The following is a 20,214-nucleotide window of genomic DNA, read 5'->3' on the forward strand; positions in this document are numbered from 1 at the left end:
AAGAAACAGAAAGATATATATATATAGACTGCTCTTCTGAAAGAATACCTACCTCAGTCTGTGGTATTTCAGATGTAATTTTTACCACTTTTTTCTCTGCTGCCCTGGAAAAGGGATTTTTAAAATCAGGAGACTGATATTCTAAACCAAAACCTTTAAAGTGTATAAGAATTCACCTGAATCATGTCCTCTGTCCCATATCTCTCTACCACCCTTCAGACCAAAAAAACATGAAGCCCATTAGACCTTTAGTTCCTTGAAGTGTCGTCTACTGATAAAAGAGTTTAAATAACAGACTAAGCTACTTTGCTAGAGTATAAGAAAGTAACAAGGAAAGAAGTCTGGTTAAATATACTGAACTGAGGGAAATGCTCAAAGTACACCGGAAATCATTTCATTTACTTTTGGGAACTTTAAATGTACTTTTGGACTAATGACTATTCCTCTAACCCTCATTTAAATACCAGCTCTCAATTTTCATCACAATTAATGAGTGCTCTACAAGGTCTGGTTTCCTTCTTTTACAAATCCCTTATATCTCCCATGGGACCGTAGCTCCAGCTGGAACAGTCAAAGTGGGATAAATAAAAATGCCAAAGGGAATGGGAAGAAAAAAGGCTAAGGGGAGTTTGAATTAGGAAAACATGGTAAGTTACCAGTCAAAAGGTTTAAGAGAAAACAAAAGAGGGGGGACCAGGGGGGCGGGAGACAAAGTTCGGAAGTACTCAGGATAAATGGAAGGGCATTAACCCTCCACCAAACAACTCCCATAAAACTGTGGGTCATAACCAGTCTCATTAAGGTCCCTCATTTAGAGACATGGGAGGCTTTTGTTCCAATATCCCAGACACTTTTCCCATTTGATGCCCTGAAAGGTAGTAATGGTTTAATGGCATTTTCAGAGGAAGCAATTCTGGAACAGGAACTTATTCTCTCCTCCATCCTTTTGTTGGAGGTCCCTGGACTGACAGATAAGCAGTGGGAGCCCCCTGCTGACCATAACTAAGTCCTGCAATATTTAACTGCTGTGGCTTGAGGAGGGGGGAAAAAAATCAAACTAGAAACAGAGGTATCTTTTTGGAGAAACTCAAGCAAAAGACAAAGCAAGGGGATCTCCTTTTGAATGTTCTAAGGACCTAAATTAGCCCTGTACATTCTGACTTTAAAGAAATTTCCGATTTCTTTCCATTTCCCAGCCATCTTTCCTTCCCCAATCCTCTCTGTTTTGTGCAGACAGAAAGGGACACTGAAGTTTAATGTTCTACTTGAAGTCCAATGCCATTAAAATAGCAGCCCTCTTCACCAAACCACCAGGCTAATGACTTCCTCCACATTCCCATCAGTACACTTCATGGCAGAAAGGGAACCAGAAAGAAGAAGCTTCCTTCAGCTCTGTTCCAACTCCCTCAGGCACAATTAAGCTCAAGCAATAAATAACGTCATATTCTGGGGCTCATGTGAAATTTCTTCTCTTCACTCAGAAGTTTCGCCCCTACCCATAGTCACATACAAAACATTCTCCATACTACGGGGACCCAGAATCTTTCTGTACATACTTTAGTTTAACCACTACTATCCCTCTAACAAGCAAAAACACAACCCCTCCCACACACATTTTCAATTTCTTTGTTTAGAAATTCACTGATAAAATTAAAGCCCTCTAAACAAGGGAATTACACATTTTACATATTATAAAAATAAACTACAGATTTTCAAACTTCATAATTTTTAACCCACACAGGCCAATTATCATTGTATTTATTTCATCTTCCTTCTTGCCCCATAACTCCCCAAAACATCTCTATTTTAAAGCTATCCCATCGGCCATTTCCTCAAGGCATTATATCTAAACATAAACCTCCTATGATGGATGATAACTAAATGGCTTTAGAAAGCAGTAATATTTGACAAAATCTAATAAAACATTAAATGCACATCTTCTCTAATGCAGAAAATCCATTGCTAGAAACTTATCCTTTGGATATACCTGCATAAATTTACAATTAGTTGTATGTGAACATGCACTGTATTTTTTGCAATTATGAATAATCTAAATGTCCATCAACAGGAGACTGGTGAAATTACTGTTCATCCACAGAATGGAGTATACTGTTAGCTGCCAGAAAGAATGAGATTCTAAGTTGATAACAACTAAATCTAGGTGATGGGTTCATGGGGGTCTATTTACTATTCTCCTAAGTTTTGTATATACTTGTAATATCCCATAACAACAAGCTAAAAAAAAAAAGAGAGACCTACCACTTACTAGGATAATTATCCTCATTTCATAGCGTTGACGTGACGATTAAATGAGAATACATGTAAAACACTTAGAACCTTGCCTATATATAACTAATTTTTTTTGGCCGTGCCATGAGGCATGCACAATCTTAGTTCCCCAACCAGGGATCAAACCTGTGCCCCTTTCAGTGGAAGCATGGAGTCTTAACCACTGGACCGCCAGGGAAGTCCCTATAACTAATATTTAAATAAAGACATTATATGATGATATAGAAAGCTCTCCATATGTGAAAAAAAAATCAAGAAACTGACAATATGCATGTACATATGTATCTGTATATGCACATATAAAATATTCCAAAAGAATATATTGAAAACCTCTGGGAAGTCAGGTGGGGGTGCAGACAAGGGTACTTAATTTTCAATTTATATATTCCTCTATGTAATGTTTGACTTTGACTTTTTACATCTATTGTCTTTTTTTTTTAATTGTCTTTTATAATTAAATGGATTAATACAGCTATGAGGAACAAAAATGTTAAAAAGGACTCAACTGCTCTTGACATGCTGGAGTATAAGACGGCCGGACATTTGCGGGGAAACCCCAAATAAAAAATGTTTATGATCGGGCTTCCCTGGTGGCGCAGTGGTTGAGAGTCCGCCTGCCGATGCAGGGGACACGGGTTCGTGCCCCGTTCCGAGAAGATCCCACATGCCGCGGAGCGGCTGGGCCCGTGAGCCATGGCCGCTGAGCCTGCGCGTCCGGAGCCTGTGCTCTGCAACGGGGAGAGGCCACAACAGTGAGGCCCACGTACCGCAAAAAAAAAAAAAAAAAAAATGTTTATGATCAACCTTGTGTAATAATTTAAATAAATCAAGATCCACTATTCACTCTAGTACTTTGTCCTCCCCTCCTCCACTGTAAATCAAAAAGGAAAAGAGAATACAGTGTTGAGACATAACCTTGCTCAGCACCCTCTTCCCTTACAAAATTCCTTACATGCAGAAAATGTGCATGATTCTCTATACAGAAAAAGAATCATCTATTACGGTGATACAACAAAGGCTAAGAGAACTAAACTTTATCTGGGCTTGAAGTCTCTTGGTCCTAAGTATCTATTACATAACCTAGAGACAAAGTTACTTTGCTTCACTGGGACCATGTACTTGAAATGAACAAGACCTTTCTGAAAATGTATGATCTAATGAGAAATGAAAAAGCCAATGGGGGACTTCCCTGGTGGCACAGTGGTAAAGAATCCGCCTTCCAGTGCAGGGGGCCTGAGTTCAATCCCTGGTCAGGGAACTAGATCCCACATGCACGCCGCAACTAAGAGTTCGCATGCCACAACTAAGGAGCAAGCAAGCCACAACTAAACCCGATGCAACCAAATTTAAAAAAAAAAAAGAGAATGTATACATTCCAATGGGAATGTATAAGAGGTCAACAGTGTAACACTAAAAAATCCAGAACCGTCTGCTCTGTCCTCATTATAAAAAACGGATAGTTACACATCAACAGTTTTTTCAGGAGGTTCTTCCTCTTTGACAGGCAGTTCTATGGGCTTCGGTTCTTCTTCCTAAAACCAAATGAAACAAGATGGTTAAAATAAATCAAGAGTAAATACCTATCAAAAGAATATGAGAACTCCAAAACGAACCAATCTTTCAGAACCTTCATTCCCCCTTTATGCTCCCCTAACGAGTTAGCATTGAAGCCCTCTAATGATTGATGTTTAGCAACGTGACCAAGGCAGTGGCACACTGCCAGGCCAGTGACTAACCTTACTCTCTCCAACTCACCTCTGTTTCATCTCCCAGTACATCTTCTTCATTTGCCTCCTCTTCAGCTAAAGAATATTAAAATAATCAGGTCAAGCCCTGCTACAAAACCATCTTGATCACTGTACTTAGGCTAAAATTATAATCATTTTGCTTTCCCAAAATAAAATTCAATAATGAAGGCAGAAATGTTCATAAAATTTGCTCCACGTGGAGGAGATAAAAACTATATTCTCTACCTAACTAACATCAATTAAGAGGTTGAACTCCAGCTGCACTGAAGAACTAAACATGATGAGGTCAAACTATAACATTAATTAAAAAGTACTGTGGCAGAATTTAGTGGTGGGGAAGAATTTCTAAAACAACAAAAACAAAACAAAAAACCCAGAAGCAAAAGTACTATGCAAAAAACTTATTTTTCAGAACTAGGAAAGGGGGCTTCCCTGGTGGCGCACTGGTTAAGAATCCGCCTGCCAACGCAGGGGACATGGGTTCGAGCCCTGGTCCAGGAAGATCCCACATGCCGCGGAGCAACTAAGCCCGTGTGCCACAACTACTGAAGCCTGTGCGCCTACAGCCCGTGTTCCGCAACAAGAGAAGCCACTGCAATGAGAAGCCTGCCCAATGCCACGAAAGTGTAGCCCCTGCTTGCCGCAACTAGAGAAAGCCCACGGCCAGCAATGAAGACCCAACACAGCCAAAAAATAATTAATTAATTAAAAAAAAGATTAAGATGATATTTTTTTAAGTACAAAAAAAAAAACACCCCAAAATAGGAAAGGATACCACAGAAAAAGAAACGACTGTCAAAGAAGATATTTGTATCTAAAACCAACATGGGAACAGTCACTAGAATATATGATATGCCTGCGAACTAACAAGCAAACGATGAGAACCCCAAAAGAAAAATGGGCAAAGGAGAAAGCCAAAGAACCACGAACAAAGGACATGTTTAAACTTTTTAGTAAGTAGAGGAATGTAAACTGAAACCACTAACAGATTACCCAAAATTAGGCCACTTGTTAGGACAGTGAATCCTCATGTGCTGATGATGAAATTTATACAGCAATTCAGAAAAACAATTTAGTGGTGTTTAGTCATATTAAGTATACATTTATGAACAGATATTTATTAGCAACCCCATTCCTGGGTATATACCCCCAAGACTCTCACACAGGAATATAAGGGAATATGAAAGAAGTAGTTCAGGAGTCAGTCACTGGGTGAACTAAATAAAACATGGTGAATTCTTTTTTTTTTTTTTCTGTACGCGGGCCTCTCACTGTTGTGGCCTCTCCCGTTGCGGAGCACAGGCTCCGGACGCGCAGGCTCTGGACGCGCAGGCTCAGCGGCCATGGCTCACGGGTCCAGCCGCTCCGCGGCATGTGGGATCTTCCCGGACCGGGGCACGAACCCGCGTCCCCTGCATCGGCAGCCCATGGTGAATTCTTTACATTATAGAATACCATGCAGGAATTAGAATCAATAGACTAGATGACTGCTACATCTTAAAAAAACACAGTACTGGGGCTTCCCTGGTGGCGCAGTGGTAGAGAGTCCGCCTGCCGATGCAGGGGACGCGGGTTCGTGCCCCGGTCCGGGAAGATCCCACATGCCGCGGAGCGGCTGGACCCGTGAGCCATGGCCGCTGAGCCTGCGCGTCCAGAGCCTGCGCGTCCGGAGCCTGTGCTCCGCAACGGGAGAGGCCACAACAGTGAGAGGCCCGCGTACCACAAAAGAAAAAAACAAAAACAAACAAAAAAACACACAGTACTTGGAGAAAAAAGAATGCAATAAAGTAAGGCTATGGCCTCATTGCCAATTACATAAAATTACTGTAGACCAAACAACACTACACGGTTTATAAGGACAAAGACAAAAAATATATATCAAACACATTAGAATAGTTGCCTAAGAGAGTTGGGATAAAAGGAATGGGAATAAAAGGGAATAAATTAAAATTAGAGAGGGATGATACTATGCCTTAAATGAAGTGTATGTTTGTTTTTTAAAGTGGAATTGGAGAATGTCAGAGCTAGAAGGGACCAGAGATTACTTAGGTTTATGGATTTCAAGGGTGGAGACACTTGTCTCACTTCACAGACTACAAAAGACACTTAGCCTGAAAACAGCGGCTGTCCAAAGTTACCTAGTAAATTTCTGGCTCAAGAGGAATTAGACTCCAAATCTTCCGATTCTCAGTCTAATGATGCTTGCTTTCCCATACTTCCTTGAAAATAATTTGTTGAAATAAAATTACAATGTCTTTTTAAAAGGGGGGTATTTCTTCTCATTATAACCACTATTTTAGATGATAAGAGTTTTCTTGATAGAGTTAATTAAAATCTTACATCATCAACAACCTAAAGGAAAAGAAGAAATCTTCTGTATGGCAGAGCCTAAAAATTAATCCTCTCGGGCTTCCCTGGTGGCACAGTGGTTAAGAATCTGCCTGCCAATGCAGGGAACACGGGTTCAAGCCCTGGTCCGGGAAGATCTCACATGCCGCGGAGCAACTAAGCCTGTACACCACAACTACTGAGCCTGCGCTCTAGAGCCCACGAGCCCAACTACTGAATGAAGCCTGTGCGCCTAGAGCCCGTGCTCTGCAACAAGAAGCCACCGCAATGAGAAGCCCGCGCACCGCAAGGAAGAGTAGCCCCCACACACCGCAACTAGAGAAAGCCTGCAGGCAGCAATGAAGACGCAACGCAACCAAAAATAAATAAATAAATTTATTAAAAAAAAAATTAATCCCCTCACTCACATCACTCTTTGCCTCCGCAAAGAACTCACCATGCTCTTCAAGATATGCCTGGAGCCTGTTGATGAGATCTTGTTTTATTCCCTTGGTCTCCAAACCACGAGCAAGACACTCCTGCTTTAGTTCAGCAAGCTGAGAAAAAAGAATAAAGCTTTTCCTTAATTTACAGAATGAACCTGGTGGGGGAGAAAAAAAAAGAGGTAGTTCTCACAAGAAAGAAAAAGAAATGAAAGATCCACCCAAAACTACTGTCTTAATCCCACCAAGCTTCTAGGTCCACAAAGATGATCTGCTTCCCCCTAACAATATTCAATATGCAAGAGGACTTTTCTAACAGATGGTGAAGAATAAACCTACTTTAATCAAATTCTGATCTATTCATACATTTATTACATAAGTCTTTAGCTACTTCTAAGGGGGGGTGGTCTTTTTTTCCTGAACAATTACTGTACCAGCTCATATAAGGAAAGAATCAATCTTTAAGTAGAATATCTACTTATCTAAAAGCAGATTTTCCTTACTATCTATTATCCCAGATCCTTTACTGCAGTCTACCATATACATGCATACAAGTTTGTCCACCACAGAATTAGGTAGATGTGTTAGCTAGATTAATGTCAATAATGAATCACATAAAGGATCTTTGCCAAAATGGAAAAAAATATGTAATGGCATGCCATGACATGGCATGAGTTGAAGATTTTTAAATCAGTAACTTGACTAAAGATACAACAGGTATACTTATCAACTTTGCAGACAACAGAAGGAGGAAGAATTAATGGATTACTGACAGAACTAAAGGTGGGTGGGTGGGGATGTCAGGGGTGTTGCTGGCTCTTCAGGGAAAACAAAAAGCCAAAATGAAGACTCAATTTAGAAGAAATAAGGTATACCTATAAGTACTACACTTATATTCAAAACTTAAATTGTTAAAAAAAACAGATGAACAAGATCTGGCTCAACAGTAACTCAAAGGATAAAGACCTCAGTCAGGGTTTTAGATGATTACAAGTGCAAAGAGGGCTAACAGTATGATTTGCTACCAAAGTAATTCTAGGTTAAGGGTAACTAAAAAAACAGAATCTATATATATTTTTTAATTTATTTATTTTATTTGTTTATTGTTTTTGGCTGCGTTGGGTCTTTGTTGCTTCGCGCGGGCTTTTCTCCGCTTGCGGCGAGTGGGGGCTATTCTTCGTTGTGGTACGCAGGCTTCTCATTGTGGTCGCTTCTCTTGTTGAGGCTCTTGTTGCAGAGCACGGGCTCTAGGCGCGTGGGCTTCAGTAGTTGCGGCACACGGGCTCAGTAGCTGTGGCGCACGGGCTTAGTTGCTCCGCGGCACGTGGGATCTTCCCGGACCAGGGATCGAACCCATGTCCCCTGCATTGGCAGGTGGATTCTTAACCACTGTGCCACGAGGGAAGTCCCAGAATCTATATTAAGTGATTAATAGCCTTACTGGGCTCTATATTCTCATTTTAAGGAGTGTAATGACATGCTGATCCAAGGAGAACAACCAAGAAAAGGAAGGCTCCAAAAATCCTATATGCAGATCAGTGCACAGATAGATATTTGTCCTGAAAAAAGACTTTACTAGTTTCAAAGTACAGATCTAAGACCAACCAGAAGTTAGAAAGCAGATTCCTATAGAACTTTACAACTAAGGGAATATGCTGGTCAGCTCTAGAAGGTTTTCAACCAAGGAAACATTTGGAAATGGAGAGGGGAGCTTTTTTTTTTTTTTCCTCATTGGGCATTCAGTGAGTGGGACAGGCAGGCAGGGAGGGATACTATGTGGAACACTTGTTCTACTCAACAAGCCAACAGCACCCCCTATTGAGAAACATGGTAGGTAATCACCCATTAAGTGTGGAGTGGCTGCAAAGCATAACATGGCCTCTGAAGTCAGACTACCTTGGGTTCAAATTCCAGTTTTACCACTTACAGCTGTGTAACCTTGGGTGAGTAACATAACCTCTCTGTGCCTCAGTTTCCTATGAAATGGGGATAATGCAACAGTACCTACAGCATAGGGTTGTTATGAAGACTGAACCAGCAAATACTCATAAAGCATTTACAATAGTGCTTGGCAGCTACTAACACTTTGTGTTAGACAGACACCGGTGAAGGGTTAGACAAGATCAGACAGAATGACTGCTTCTCAGATTTCTGCATTTCATAGATCAATATATTTTTAAATGGGTAGACTGATAGGGCTGCCAAGTTTTTATAGCATTCCAACCAGGTTGTGGACCAATACTTTTGTAAAGAAACAATAAAATCAATTACTAGAAAAATGATCATACACTTGGATGTAGCAGTGATGTCAAACTGCTATAAAAGTTTCTAAAAGCTTAATTTCTTTTTTAACCTTATCTCATCATTAACCAGTAACAGTTCATGGATGAGCACTGGCCTACAGATGATACAGTGAATAGTATTAATCTAGAATCTAGATTCTAAGTGATCTCTAAGGTCCATTTCTTAAGTAATGGACCTTAAGTAAGAATCTTGATCTTTCCCATGTTGGTACTTTATTTTTTCTCAGTTTCCTGGAGAACAAGTCTTTTGATTTTAGTTACACTTTTAAGAATTTTGTTGGTTATAAAAGTATCATGTTCACTGTAGAATAGTTAGAGAATTCTGAAAAGTATAGAGGAAAAAAAAGTCTTATGTAACTCTGGCACTTAGAGATCACCTAACATTTTAAATATATCATTTACTCTGTGTGTGTGTGTGTGTGTGTGTGTGTGTGTGTGTGTGTGTGTGTGTGTGTGTATGTTTAGAGGGTGTTTGTTTACAAAGCAATACAATTTCTTTACTTCCTATAACTCCTAATCTTCCTCAGAAGACTCCATTCCTTCTTTCTTTTCCTCGTTTAAGTAACACTAAGACCACCTAGGGAAAAGGAATGTAAATACTCAGGCAATTCAAAATTCAACTTTCTAATAGAGTTGTTCCTCCCTTCTCCTTCCTTCCCTAAACTGTGTAGATATGGACAAAAGTTTACAAAAACCTCCAGATGACAGGGAAACAGACAGTCGGTGATGGATTCTGCAGAGGATGCTGATCTGGTAGACTTGAAGCTGACAGACTGGTACAACTGGTTGTTTAGCTTGGATAGCATCCACCACTGTTGACCACTGACCTTGCTATTGCTGTTGGTAACTGAAATCTCAGTCCCCCACTGGCTCCCAGTCCCTAACCTCAGGTCCCTGGCTCATTCAGCAGTCTTCTCAGCACCTCCACGTCCCCTTCTCTGGTCAAATGAGAATGTTACATGTAGTTTTTACACACTGTTGTATTACTTTATTATTATATTATGGGTTCTGCTCCTATACTGGGACATTATTTCAAAAGGGAAATAGATGAGTAAAAACAAAATAGCTGAAAATGAAGTCATTTCACACATTTCATTTGGGCACAATTACATTAGTAGAACAAAACACTTTTAAAGCCTCAAATAAGAATTTATAGGGACTTCCCTGGTGGCACAGTGGTTAAGACTCCGTGCTCGTAAGGCAGGGGGCCCAGGTTTGATCCCTGGTCAGGGAACTAGATCCCACATGCATCCTGCAACTAACAGGTCGCATGCCACTATGCCTGAGAAGCCCTTGAGCCGCAACTAGACCCGGCACAATCAAATAAATAAATAAATAACTTATAATATCAAATCTTACCCACTTTTTAAAATAAATTTATTCATTTTATTTATTTTTGCCTGCACTGGGTCTCACTGCTGCACGCACGGGCTTTCTCTAGTCGTGGCGAGCGGGAGCTGCTCTTCGTTTCGGTGCACTGGCTTCTCATTGCGGTGGCTTCTCTTCCTGCAGAGTATGGTCTCTAGGTGCACAGGCTTCAGTAGTTGTGGCATGTGGGCTCAGTAGTTGTGACTCGCAGGCTCTAGAGCGCAGGCTCAGTAATTGTGGCACACTGACTTAGTTGTTCCATAGCATGTGGGATCTTCCCAGACCAGGGCTTGAACCTGTGTCCCCTGCATTGGCAGGCAATCTCCCAACCACTGTACCACCAGGGAAGCCCAAATCTTACCCATTTTTATATGCATTTGACTTCAAAATGTTTTAAAACAACATACTGGGTTGGCCAAAAAGTTCGTTCAGTTTTCTTCCATAAGATGACTCTAGTAGTGCTTAGTTGTCTTTAACTTCATTAGAAACAATTTGGTTAGACTGTATTGTGACAGCTGTCATATCAGTGTACATTTAAAAGGAAACATCAAAACTGGTGAATTTTTGTGTAGCCATTTTAATATTGAAGATGGAAGAAAAAAAGGAACATTTTCGGCATATTATGCTTTATTATTTCAAGAAAGGTAAAAGCGCAACTGAAACGCAAAGAAAGATTTATGCCGTGTATGGAAAAGGTGCTGTGACTGATCGAACGTGTCAAAAGTGGTTTGCAAAGTTCCGTGCTGGAGATTTCTTGCTGGACGATGCTCCTCGGTCGGGCAGACCAGATGAACTTGATAGTGATCAAATCAAGACATTAATTGAGAACAATCAACATTATACCATGCAGGAGATAGCCGGCATACTCAAAATATCAAAATCAAGAGCTGAAAAACATTTGCACCAGCTTGGTTATGTTAATCGTTTCGATGTTTGGGTTCCACATAACTTAAGCAGGAAAAAACCTCTTGACCTTATTTCTGATTTTCTAATTAAACGTAAATGTTTCGTTTTTAAACAAATTGTGACGCGCAATGAAAAGTGGATACTGTACAATAATGTAGAACGGAAGAGACTGTGGGGCAAGCGAAATGAACCACTACCAAACCACACCAAAGGCTGGTCTTCATCCAAAGAAGGTGATGGTGTGTATATGGTGAGATTGGAAGGGTGTCCTCTATTATGAGCTCCTTCTGGAAAACCAAACGATTAATTCCAACAAGTACTGCTTCTGAACTGAAAGCAGCACTCGACGAAAAGCGTCCAGAATTAGTCAATAGAAATCGCATAATCTTCCATCAGGATAATGCAAGACCACATGTTTCTTTGATGACCACGCAAAAACTGTTACAGCTTGGCTGGGAAGTTCTGATTCATCCACTATATTCAGCAGACATTGCACCTTCAGATTTTTATTTATTTTGGTCTTTACAAAATCTCTTAATGGAAAAAATTTCAATTCCCTGGAAGACTGTAAAAGGCACCTGGAACAGTTCTTTGCTCAAAAAGATAAAAAGTTTTGGGAAGGGCTCCCCTGGTGGCACAGTGGTTGAGAGTCCGCCTGCCGATGCAGGGGACACAGGTTTGTGCCCTGGTCCGGGAAGATCCCACATGCCACGGAGCAGCTAGGCCCGTGAGCCATGGCCTCTGAGCCTGCGCGACCAGAGCCTGTGCTCCACAACAGGAGAAGCCACAACAGTGAGAGGCCCGCGTACCGCAAAAAAAAAAAAAAAAAAAAGTTTTGGGAAGATGGAATTATGAACTTGACTGAAAAATGGCAGAAGGTAGTGGAACAAAACGGTGAATACATTGTTTAATAAAGTTCTTGGTGAAAATGAAAAATATGTCTTTTATTTTTACTTAAAAACCGAAGGAACATTTTGGCCAACTCAATATTTAAAAAGCAAGGTATACTGAGTGAATTGTATGGTATGTGAATTGTATCTCAATAAGGCTACTTAAAAACGCCAAGTTACAGAACATTGTATATATGATACTAACATTAATGTAAAAAATAACATGCGCACACACACCACTCAAATGTGTATACACAAGATGCCTGGACAAGAAACAGGTAAGTTAACACTAGTTGAATCTGCAAAGAAGTTTGTTGAGGACACATGTAGGAGGGAAACTTTTTACCACGCACCCTTTTATACCTTTAATATTATGAGGTTGAGCATGAATTACCTATTCAAAAATTAAATTTTCAATATCAATCTAAAAATCCCATTTCTCAGTATTAATAAGGCATTTTTCATGCTACCTATCCAAACAGCAGAGAAAGGACTGATCAACTGACTACGTAATACATTTGACATCAATCATTCATCACCCTGTGATTTCTAATTTACTAATCTTGAATTTTGATTCAAATCATTTTCATCTGTTAACTCTCAATCTAGTTTGTAAACCTTTGAAGACAGAGGTATTTTACACCATTTAAACGTTTCATATGATAGGAACTCAAGTTTCAAGTATTAATACATGCCAGGCAAAAGGCTAAGTTCTTTGGACATCATTTCCTCATTTAATTCTCAAAACATCTATGTGGTTGGTATTATGACTGCATTTCATAAATTAAGAAATTGAAGCTCAAAGAGACTCAATAATTTGCTAAAAAAATCACCCAGCTAGAAAATAGTGGAGCCAATATGCCAGCTCAGATCTCTCTGATTTAAGCCCAATTTTATGGTTTTTTTAAAAACTATTTATTATTTACTTATTTTGGTTGCACCAGGTCTTAGTTGCAGCAGGCGGGCTCCTTAGTTGCGGCAGGCGAACTCTTAGTTGCAGCATACAAGTGGGACCCAGTTCCCTGACCAGGGATCGAACCCAGGCTCCCTGCATTGGAAGCGCAGAGCCTTATCCACTGTGCCACCAGGGAAGTCCCAAGCCCAATTTTAAATACCAAGATGAAGGACTGCTTTCATGTGCACACTCTATCTCTCTTACCATTTTCCTCTTACCTCACCTCCTCAGCCTCTTTGCTAGCTCTTCTTCCACCCAACCCTGTAAATACAGATATTCATTAAGACATTCACTAAGGAGACTTTGGCCTTCTCATCCTTTCACTTGTACCAAAGGCTTCCCAGAATCCAATTATTGGCAAATCCTGTCAGCTCTACCTTCAAAATATATCCAGAATCAAAAAAAAAAAAAAAATATATATATATATATATATATCCAGAATCTAATCCCTCTTGTCTTTCTTTCGTACAGATCATTGTAAAAACTCTTCAGCCCTTGAACCTCACTATAGTTTATTCTCAACAAGGTAGAGTGATCTTTGACAGTTGAAGTCAGAACATGTCATTCCTCTATTCAAAAATCCTCCATTGGTTTCCTAGCTCATTAAGGGTAAAAGCCAGAGTCCTAATGATCACCTCTAAGGTCCTCTTATAATACTTTGCACAAGGCTCACTCTTTCACATCCTTCAAGTCTTTGCTTAAACACCACCTTTTCAATGAGGCCTTCCCCCTAGTCATCCTATTTAAAATTATAGTACCCTTCTCTTCCCACTGTACTCCCTCTTCCTATTTTTCTCTACAAATCACTATTAGACATACTATAAATTTTACTTATTTATTGTACTTTCCCCTAATATAAGCTCCAAATATATATATACACACACATGTATTTATATATATACACATATATATTTATATACATATATATATATATATATATATATATATATAGGCTCCATGAAAGTAAGAATTTTGTCTTTCTTTTTTTGCTTTGTTCACTGCTGTATATCCAGTGCCTATGGTAGCTGGCACATGGTAGGCAATTCATAAATATTTCTGAATAAGTCCCAAATTTTTATTATCAGCACTCAGCTCTTTTTAAAAAAATAATTTTATTATTTTTTATACAGCAGGTTCTTATTAGTTATCTATTTTATACATATTAGTGTATATATGTCAATCCCAATCTCCCAATTCATCCCACCACTATCACGCCCACCTCCGCTTCCCCCTTTGGTGTTCAAACGTTTGTTCTCTACATCTGTGTCTCTATTTCTGCCTTGCAAACTGGTTCATCTGTACCATTTTTCTAGATTCCACATATATGCATTAATATATATTTCTTTTTCTCTTTCTGACTTACTTCACTCTGTATGACAGTCTCTAGGTCCATCCACATCTCTACAAATGACCCAATTTCGTTCCTTTTGATGGCTGAGTAACATTCCACTGTATATATGTACCACATCTTTTTTATCCATTCATCTGTTGATAGGCATTTAGGCTGCTTCCATGACCTGGCTATTGTAAATAGCGCTGCCATGAACATTGGGGTGCATGTGTCTTTTTGAATTATGGTTTTCTCTGGGTATAGGCCCAGTAGTGGGATTGCTGGGTCATATGGTAATTCTATTTTTAGTTTTTTAAGGAACGTCCATACTGTTCTCCATAGTGGCTATATCAATTTACATTCCCACCAACAGTGTAAGGGGGTTCCCTTCACACCCTCTCCAGCATTTGTTGTTTGTAGATTTTCTGATGATGCCCATTCTAACTGATGTGAGGTGATACCTCATTGTAGTTTTGATTTGCATTTCTCTAATAATTAGTGATGTTGAGCAGCTTTTCACGTGCCTCTTGGCCATCTGTATGTCTTCTTTGGAGACAACTCTCAGCTCTTAAGCAGGAGACCCACATTTCCAAATGACTACTAGATATCTCCAAGTGAATATCTCAAAGACATTTACACCCAAAACTGAACTTATCTTCTCTCCTACAAAAAACTGGCTTCTCCTCCTCCTCCCAACTTAGACTAAAGGTATCACTACTTGGCGTCATCTTTCATTCCTCCCACATCTAACTGATCTATAAATGCTTGTAATTCTATATTCCAAATTTCTTTCAAATTCATTCCTACTCTAAAAGCCACTACCTTATTTCAGGTCTTAGTAAGTTTATTCACTTGACAAATAGTTACTGAGTATCCACTGTGTGTCAAGCATTATCTTAGATACAGGAAAATAATCATAAGCAAAACGGAAAGAGTTCTTGCTCACATGGAGCTTACAATCTAGTAGGGAAACAAGGCAATCAATGATCATATACATAATGTTCAACTGATTTTAAAAAAAAGAAGTACAATGTCCTATAAAAGCGTTTAAAAAGTGGTCTGACCTTGTGTGTGGATAGATGGAACCCATCCTACCTAAGGGTTCCTTGGTTAAATGATGTTTGACTGATATCTGAAGGGCAACTAACAGTTAATTAGACAAAGGTATGGGGGATGGGGGTGGCAAGGGCACTGCAGCCAAAAGCATGTGTAAATGTTCTGAGCACTAAGGTAAAGAAAGGCAGTTGTGCACAGTGATTAAGGACAGGAATTCTGGAGACAGACTGCCTGGATTTGAGCCACCACTTATTACCTGCGCAACCTAGGGCAAGTTATCCAACCTCTCTGAGCTTCCGTTTTTCCTCAGTTTTAAATGGGGACAACACAGGCATTTACCTTACTGCCTTAGGATTATCATGAGAATTAAATCAATTAATGTATACAAACAGATTTGACCAGCGTTTACCACATAGTAAATGCTACGTAAATGTTAGCAATTAATGAATAGCCATTCTGAGAAATGAAATAAAGCCACTGTAGTTGGAATGTGAGAAACTAAGCTGGAGAGATTGGTAGGCATATAACTAAAGGGTTTTAAGCAGGGGAGTGACTACTGTAATAAAAATCTAGCTGGTGACATTTCTTCCTCTCCAAACCCCATCCTTCTTACTGCCAAAAGAACACAAACTGGGAATTCCCTATAAGTCCAGTGGTTAGGACTCCACACTTTCACTGCCGAGGGCCCGGGGTTTGATCCCTGGTGGAGGAACTAGGATCCCACAAGCCATGCAGCAAAGAAAAAAACAAAACAAAACAAAACAAAAAACACAAACTGATCACATCAGCTCTCCTTTCCAATCTCCAAAGGTTCCCCACTTTCTGCCTACATGACAAAAACCGAACACCTTACACAACTTAGAAGTCCTTTTCAGTATCACTCCAATATACCTCCAGTCGCACAGTTCACCTACTTTCCTTTCCAAACTATCTTCAAACACCAACATATATGCACTATATGCTTCAATATTACAATGTTTCACTGTTCGCAGCACTCTGAAACTAGTACACCCTTCTTGTTCTCTCCTCTGTAGTCCCTTTTCTCACACAGACTGGAAATCTGGTACTATTACAGTTCAGAGCATTTTCACCCACAATTCAGTCTCTCTTTCCAACTGTGTTGGAATGATTCCATTTCTACAAAATCTTCAGAAATTTGCAGTTGATGTGGATTTACATATCAATTCAGATAGATAATATTTTTCCTTCCTACTTCAAAGCCTGTTCCTTTTCTCTGAGACCCCATGCTAAAGCCCCAAATTCCCTTTATAAAAATGGAAAGGTTTTTTTTTTTTTTAAAAAGAGATAAACCCTAGGTCAACCCAAAAGTCAGGATCACACCATCAAGAGCAACAGTGGAACCAAACATTAACCGTCCTGGAAGTCAGAATCAAAGGCATGGGTTCTTAACCAGAGGTCCAGGGACTCCTCAGGGCTACAAGGTAATTTGATGAAGCCCCTCAAATCGCATGCAAAGTATGTGTACATGCCTTTTTCTGGGAAAGGGTCCATATCTTTCATCAGAGTTTCAAAGATATCTGGGACCTCCAAAAGGTTAAGAAGTGCTCTAGAGAAAAAGCAAAGACAAGCAAATATGATTAAAAGGATGAACCCTTTTTAGGCTGTCAGGACTGCCTCATGTTCTCTAAGACTACCTGAAATCAGGTCAGAGAACATTATCCAATCAAAATCAAAATTTTTTCTTTTTTTTAAATACACCTTTTCTTTTCTTTCCTTTTTTAAGATTAATTAATTAGTTTTTATTTTTGGCTGCGTTGGGTCTTCGTTGCTGCGTAAGGGCTTTCACTGGTTGCAGCGGGCGGGGGCTACTCTTTGTTGCGGTGACCAGGCTTCTCATTGTGGTGGCTTCTCTTGTTGCGGAGCACGGGCTCTAGGCACGCGGGCCTCAGTAGTTGTAGCACACAGGCTCAGTAGTTCTGGCTTGCGGGCTCTAGAGCGCAGGCTCAGTAGTTGTGGCACATGGGCTTAGTGGCTCTGCAGCATGTGGGATCTTCCCGGACCAGGGATCGAACCCATGTCCCCTGCACTGGCAGGCAGATTTTCTTTTTTAAATACATTTTTATTTTATTTATTTTTATTTTTGGCTGCGTTGGGTCTTCGTTGCTGTGCGTGGGCTTTCTCTGGTTGCGGTGAGCGGGGGCTACTCTTCACTGCGGTGTGCAGGCTTCTCATTGCAGTGGCTTCTCTTATTGCGGAGCATGGGCTCTAGGCGTGAGGGCTTCAGCAGTTGTGGCACGCAGGCTCTAGAGCGCAGGCTCAGCAGTTATGACGAACGGGCTTAGTTGCTCCGCGGCACGTGGGATCTTCCCAGGCCAGGGTTCGAACCCGTGTCCCCTGCATTGGCAGGCGGATTCTTAACCACTGCGCCACCAGGGAAGCCCCAAAATCAAATTTAATATAGAACTGACAAATACAGAGTTTTACGTAAGGTGGAACTCCATAAACCAACATAAAATCCATAAAGGCAACTCATAAGGCTGGTGACTTACTCTAGGGGTTTCAAAAATGGAACTAATAAGGGGACCTCCTTGGTGACACAGCAGTTGAGAGTCCGCCTGCCAGTGCAGGGGACACGGGTTTGATCCCTGGTCCGGGAAGATCCCACATGCCACAGAGCAACTAAGCCTGTGCGCCACAACTACTGAGCCCACGTGTGCCACAACTACTGAACCCATGTGCTGCAACTACTGAAGCTTGCGCGCCTAGAGCCCATGCTACACAACAAGAAAAGCCATCGCAATGAGAAGCCCGCGCACTGCAACGAAGAGTAGCTCCCGCTCGCCACAACTAGAGAAAGCCCCCACGAAGCAACGAAGGCCCAATGCAGCAATAAATAAATAAATAAAAATTTGGAACTAATAGGAAGAAAGTATTAGACCTTCTATTCATATTTCCTTTTTATCCCATTCATTCAAAAATTCCTTTTCTGTGTATATTTTATAACATACATAACACTATAGTAGTACATAATTTATACAAGTAAGCATACACACAATGGAGGTAGTTGCTCAACTTTTTCTACCTGTCATTTTATTAGTAGACCACTGACACAATCTACACATTTCAGCACCACCAAGTTAACAGTAACTCCAGGATAACACAAAACCCCACTAGTACAGCTTAGAATCCAATAGCAAGAAACCTAGCAACTTTCACAGAAAGTCTAATTCGTGTCAACTAATAAGTGATTACAAGTATCTCTCTCTGCCCTTACTCTCCTTATACTTTTTTTTTTTTTTAAGCTCATCAAACTTTAAAGGATCAGTTTTCAGCCTGGTTTGTCAAAGGTTCCCGGGATGTGACCAAAACATGACCGAAACATGTGATGGGAAAACTACTTGTGAAACCACAAATGTACAACTAATCGAGATACCCTCTTAATTCATCCTAAAAGAAACTACTCTTTTCTTCCAGGAAGATAATAACCTAAACACGAAACATTTATTAAGATTCCCAAGACACAACTTAAACCGGCTTCTGTGATTGAGTGTCACCCAGTGGTGAGACCAAGAGATGCAGGGTCCGTCCGCGATAGGAAATGGGACAGAGGTAACCCTAACCTTGGAAACGTTTTCCCAAAATATTACAGCCCTGAGTGACTTGTCTCTTGGGTGGTGGAGGGCAGGGTTGGGGGAAGGCTGGCGGAGCGTTGAGAGAACTCGAAAAACTTTTCAATCTGGGGTATCTGTGCCTTCACTACCTCTTAAGGTCTCCTAAACCTCAGGCCTCTAAGGGGAGGCCCATCTTCGGAGGGCTCTCCTCAGGTTTCCAAGTTTGTCCCGGGGGCGTCACCCCACCTAAAAAAAGGGAGGGGAAGCATTTTCTGGATCAAGTTTGAGACCTAGACAGACAGAAATACACGAAGCTGCCATCATCTGCTACCGTGAATCTCAGCTTTGGACAAGAGACTGGAAAGCATTAACCCAGGGAAGAAAAAGGGGTCCTGGGCCCGGCACGGGTCCAAGAGGAGGGGACCACTGACGTAATGCTGTCTGACGAGAAAGGAAAAGAGAGCAGAACAGGTTGAAGGCACTTACACAACCCGATGGGGAAGTGGCGGACACCACAGTGGAGGAAGGAGCCGAATAACAAGTAAAGATACAGTAAAACCGTGAGGAGAAATGGGAAATTAGGGAAGGCGTAGTGGGGAAGAAGGGAGGCACAAAAGAACAGAACTACGGCGGGAGCCGGAAAACGAAGTGGAAGAGCCTGCAAGGAAAAGGCGCAAACCAGCCGGCAGAATTCAGTCTCCGTAAAAGTCCGACCCGGCCCTCCCCACCTTCACGGTACCTTCAGTTTATGGAGCTCCACCATTTCAGTCGCCATCTTGTTACCCCTTCACTCCGCCAGGCCCCCACCCGCTGCCTCCGCCTCCGCCTCCGCCTCCGGGAGCTCCCGCCTCGGCGCCGACAGCCACGGCCGGCCAATCGCTGTGGCTTTTACTCCCGCCTCCTACCATCAACTCTTTCTATTAGTCAATAGCTGGAGTCGCCCTCACTCCTTCAGGCGGCTTTCCCCACCTCTCTCAAAAGCTGGGACCTGGAGAAGGGCGGGTTCGGCACCTTCCGAAGGACGCA

At 41.0% G+C, this 20,214-nt stretch overlaps 1 protein-coding gene across 2 annotated transcripts in view; it reads right to left on the reverse strand.

The window, feature by feature from the left end:
* The window catches only part of SARNP (SAP domain containing ribonucleoprotein), a 52,256-nt gene extending 32,258 nt beyond the window's left edge, over positions 1-19,998 (reverse strand). For both annotated transcript variants that reach the window (XM_060024929.1, XM_060024928.1), the window contains exons 1-5: positions 19,928-19,998; positions 6,823-6,922; positions 4,045-4,091; positions 3,754-3,821; positions 53-104 (exon numbers count right to left, since the gene is read on the reverse strand). In XM_060024929.1, the coding sequence (XP_059880912.1) occupies positions 53-104; positions 3,754-3,821; positions 4,045-4,091; positions 6,823-6,922; positions 19,928-19,963 (303 nt within the window). In that variant the 5' untranslated portion in view covers positions 19,964-19,998. The remainder of the gene's footprint in view (positions 1-52; positions 105-3,753; positions 3,822-4,044; positions 4,092-6,822; positions 6,923-19,927) is intronic.
* Positions 19,999-20,214: the final 216 nt, after the last annotated feature.

Source organism: Delphinus delphis, chromosome 11 (genome assembly GCF_949987515.2).
Source record: "Delphinus delphis chromosome 11, mDelDel1.2, whole genome shotgun sequence".
Classification (NCBI taxonomy): Eukaryota; Metazoa; Chordata; class Mammalia; order Artiodactyla; family Delphinidae; genus Delphinus; species Delphinus delphis.